General features: G+C 35.2%; 1 protein-coding gene across 1 annotated transcript; it reads right to left on the bottom strand.

The window, feature by feature from the left end:
• Window positions 1-1,589: 1,589 nt before the first annotated feature.
• On the bottom strand, window positions 1,590-3,582 carry LOC115984485 (B3 domain-containing protein At4g01580-like). The gene is made up of 4 exons (XM_031107508.1): window positions 3,481-3,582; window positions 2,332-2,683; window positions 2,107-2,234; window positions 1,590-1,871 (listed from the first exon to the last, which is right to left on the bottom strand). The coding sequence occupies exons 1-4, from the start codon at window positions 3,580-3,582 to the stop codon at window positions 1,590-1,592; spliced, it is 864 nt and encodes a 287-aa protein (XP_030963368.1).
• Between the last annotated feature and the right edge of the window lie 719 nt (window positions 3,583-4,301).

A 4,301-nucleotide genomic window follows, 5' to 3' on the forward strand; every position in this document is an offset into this window, starting at 1 on the left:
ACCAAAAGTTACAAGTTGCAAGTTTAGCTGCCCATCATAATCTTTTCAACAAAGTAAATTTAATTCTACTTTAATTACCTTTAATTCTGTAATGTACTTTTAGTCTAATCTATCAATAGTACCTAGCCATAATTGAATAAAATAAAGTATTTTACTTATGTTGATTATGATTTATGAAACAAAAAATGTAAATATCATATGAACTGCATGGCTAAAATCCTACATCAAATAGCATATTTTTTGCCTTTATGATTCATTTCAGCAGCAACATATTCGTACAGATTCAAGAGCTACTTCTCTTAATACATAATATAAATGAGATAACTTTTAGTAAAGAAACAAACAAGAAAGGAAAATAATATAGATCAAATGTCCCAGCTGTTATAGTATTATTCTACCATTTCATACAGTGTTCTACTTTAATGGGGACCTTTTAATCTCAACCTAATCTTAATTATGTCAAATAAATAAAATGAGATTGAAGATGAGATAATTCCACTTTGCAGGTTTGTTCAGTTCAAAGATGATGTTTTTCTATAAATTTTGGTGTCTTGAATGCTTCCGTGTATCCTAAATCTCTCTCCCTTTTTTTTCCCCCTTATATTCATTCTTGCGTTTGCAACACTACTGTTCTTTTGAAGGACTGCTGCAACAAAAAAAAAAAAAAATATCATCCATTTTGTGTAGATTTGATTTCAATATAATTTAATTATCTTATCCAGAAGCATGAGTATGCTCTCTCGAATTTTAATGTTTTTGTACATGTAGGGAGCTTGGCATTGGAATAGTTCCATACAGTCCTCTTGGTCGTGGTTTTTTAGTTGGCAAAGGAGCTGTGGAAAATTTGGCTGCAAATAGCATATTGGTACATATTTCACCAGTATTTTGTGTTATTCATTTGTAAGATACAAAGATTTTTCAGGAAACAATGATATTTTTCTTTGAGCAACGATTCATCAAGTTCATTGAATAAAACAGTACCTATTTTAGTCCTTGCAGTTTACAAGAAGTTCCAATTTCATCTATAACATTTGAAAAATTGCAACCAAGTCAAATTTTGAAAATTTAGCTATCAAGCTTTTCAATTTGTCACATTATATTGATTGACACAATTGATGGATTAACTTCTCACTTATTTTTTAAACATCTAAATTTGCAAACATAAAAAATAATGACTAAAAATTTTAGATTTGGTGTTATTGTATTAAAGTGTTACAATATATACAAAACATACAACAATGTCATCTGAAAACAACAAAATCCTATAGCAATAACAATGTTGACCCCCCTAAAATAAAATCCAAGAGTCGCCATTGAATGTAATATAATTGAATGACACGCAAAAAGGCCAAAATCCAAACAAAGTTGGAGAAAAAAATACAGCATCACATTCATTTTAAAATACATATGAAAGTTCATCATAGTAATTAAAAATTTTCCAAGAGTGAAACTCTAAACATCACAAAAGTACCCAATCAATAAAGTTGCAAACTGGGATGAACAAAATAGGGATGAACAGTAAAGTTGCAAAGTAAACACACTCTAAACATCACATAATATTATCATCACTTTGCATCCACCCTAACCACTTAGTCTTGGCATTTGAAAATGTGGACGTTTAACACAACAACGTCCCTCATAATCAGCTCAAATACGCAAACATCTCCTACTCGCAAACTATTTTCCCTCACAAATGCAGACCAACCAACTGATACGACACATGATGAACCCCCACTTCGTTCATAAATGTATAGCTTCACAGGCCATAATCGGTCCACAATCTGGAGCTTGACAGGGAGTATACTTGCTTTGGTGTAGTCCTTGGTAAACCCTTCTCTTAGTAAGCAGTTGATAATGTCTTGGGGTAAACTCTGTACAAGGAACAATAACAGATATTTAACAAATTTATTCCAGCAACAAGTATCTAATTGATCTACATCTTTTCACCTAAAAATACAAATAAGCAAAAATCATTACCAACAAAATGTCCAGCAACAAGTATCTAGTGTGACAATCTTTCTAATTGATCTATGAAAAATGATAGTTAATGGGAGTTGCATTTCTAAATTACAAAAATATTCCATTTTAGTGAAGCTAAAAGCTTACCGCACGATCCTTGCCATTAACGTAGGATGGACGAATGATAACAGTGAAAAGGGGATTTTCTGATTTAAAAGCATTGGCTATAGCAAGATTTTCAGCTACACCACCGTCTTTCTTAGGATGGGCTAATCCTGAAACGAGTTGAAAATATGAAGTCATGCACATAAAATTAATAGTAAACATGCTAAACAAATCAACCAATTGCTTACAAAAGTGTAACATTCAAACCTGAACCCTCTCCCCTATAAAAGTGTTTGATGATTTCAACAGAGCTGTCATCACTCTCATCATCTTTGATCCTATGAACTTGGAGTTCGTCGTCTAAAGTATAGTCTATTTCTGTTGCAGTGGCATCAAATATGAGTACATCAAAGTGTGAATTTCCTTCATATTTGAAAACCAGCAAGTGCCCCACAGCTACACCATGAGAGCTTGCAAATTCGGACCAACCATTTTGAAACCAAACCCCCCCAGCATGTTGTGTCAACTTGACTTTCCATTTTCTACCATTTGGAATAGTGAGAAAGGCCATATCTAACAGATCCACTCCAATTTTCTGCACGAACTTATCTGGAATCCGCTGTAAAAAGAATCTCCATAACATAAATGCAGGCTAGGGAAATAAACACATGCAATCAATCAAGCTCTATGGAGTTGTGCAGCTACCATTGCAGGAAAAATGGATTTAGTGATTGTTAGGTCATATTACTTTCATAAGTGTTCAATGGTATTACTATTTGTTGGATGACCAAAAGCTCAAAAAAGCAGACAAAATCCTTATACACAAAATCCTTATACACACAGCTTTCAACATCCAACATTTCTCTGTTGTTGTTGAAATGTAAAAATTTTTGGGGAAATGTTGTATTTTGAGTGCTTCTGTAATGTGTCTGTGATTTGGTTTTGGGGTGTTGGGGAAACATTGAAGATGACCCACTTTTGTTTATGGGCAGGATTTCGATTTACACGTACAAATTTTTGCCACTTAGCCACTTCATAAGTTTGTGAACTCTAAAAAACAAATGATAAAAAGAGTGAATGATTTCTGTATCCTACTTTGATCCCAGGACACAGTTTCACAGTTTAAATTGAGTTATACATCTGTGGTGACCCTATAAGCCTTTCCTCAATCTCTACCATGCGCTTATCCTTGTTTCATTTTTTGTTCATATAAAAGTGTTCGATGCAAAAGTACTCTGTTATGTGACTGTGTTCTTCTTAAAATGTAACCTACGTATTGTAAAATGACAGTTTTTCTGACTAAATGTAACAAATGTACATTTTTTCAACAATCACAAATAAAGAAGATGAAGTGGACAACGTGTATTAGCATATGATTTTCAGAGGAATCTAGTTTATAAATTTAAGCATACTTACAAGCTTTCCTTCCTGAACAGCATTCGGCAGAATAATCTTGAAAAAGTGTGGGGACTGATCAGCAGGACCATCGTCGTTGTCTCTCTGCCATTGAGAAGCCATTGTGAATGGTTCTCCAAACACCAAGTCTTTTCGCTGAGAAGTTGAACAGTTACTGCTTCGTACGTTTGAGAACTAAATAGTGGCCAGAACGGTGTGTGGTCATACACATAACCCGATTATTACGAAATCGAGTTCTGTGTACTGCAATTAAAAGGAGTCCATGCTGTGCGCAGTATCTCAGAGGAATCCATGTTGTGTGCTGGTTTGGACGTAACTCGATATCCCTAACCTTGGGTTACAGTAGACTTACTCGATACTAGGATAATCGAGTTACCTACCAGCAACTCGCTTGTAGAGAAATCGAGTTAAGATATTTGGACTGGTCCGGACGCAGTCCAAGAGGAATCTAAGTGTCGATTGGGTCTTCAACGTATCTCGAAGCTAGAGAAATCAAGTTCCTTTGAACGTAACTCGGTAATACGTAAATCGAGTTACGTTGACTAGGCTTCCCAACCCAGCCCAGATATTTGGACTGGTCCAGAGGCAGTCCAAGAGGAATCTAAGTGTGGACAATGGCCTTCAACGTATCTCGAAGCTAGAGAAATCGAGTTCTTCTCAAAGTAACTCGGTAATACGTAAATCGAGTTACGTTGACTGGGCTTCCCAACCCAGCCCAGATATTTGGACTGGTCCAGAGGCAGTCCAAGAGGAATCTAAGTGTGCACAATGGCCTTCAACGTATCTCGAAGTTGTAGAAATCTAGTTATCTAACTCGGTAC

Source organism: Quercus lobata, chromosome 4 (assembly GCF_001633185.2).
Source record: "Quercus lobata isolate SW786 chromosome 4, ValleyOak3.0 Primary Assembly, whole genome shotgun sequence".
Classification (NCBI taxonomy): Eukaryota; Viridiplantae; Streptophyta; class Magnoliopsida; order Fagales; family Fagaceae; genus Quercus; species Quercus lobata.

Coding starts and splice junctions, on each gene's coding strand:
- LOC115984485 (XM_031107508.1), bottom strand. CDS start 3,582: ATGGCTTCTCAATGGCAGAGAGACAACGACGATGGTCCTGCTGATCAG. Junction 2,684..3,480: donor CTGTTCAGGAAGGAAAGCTT/GTAAGTATGCTT, acceptor TTCTTTTTACAG/CGGATTCCAGATAAGTTCGT. Junction 2,235..2,331: donor TTATAGGGGAGAGGGTTCAG/GTTTGAATGTTA, acceptor AACTCGTTTCAG/GATTAGCCCATCCTAAGAAA.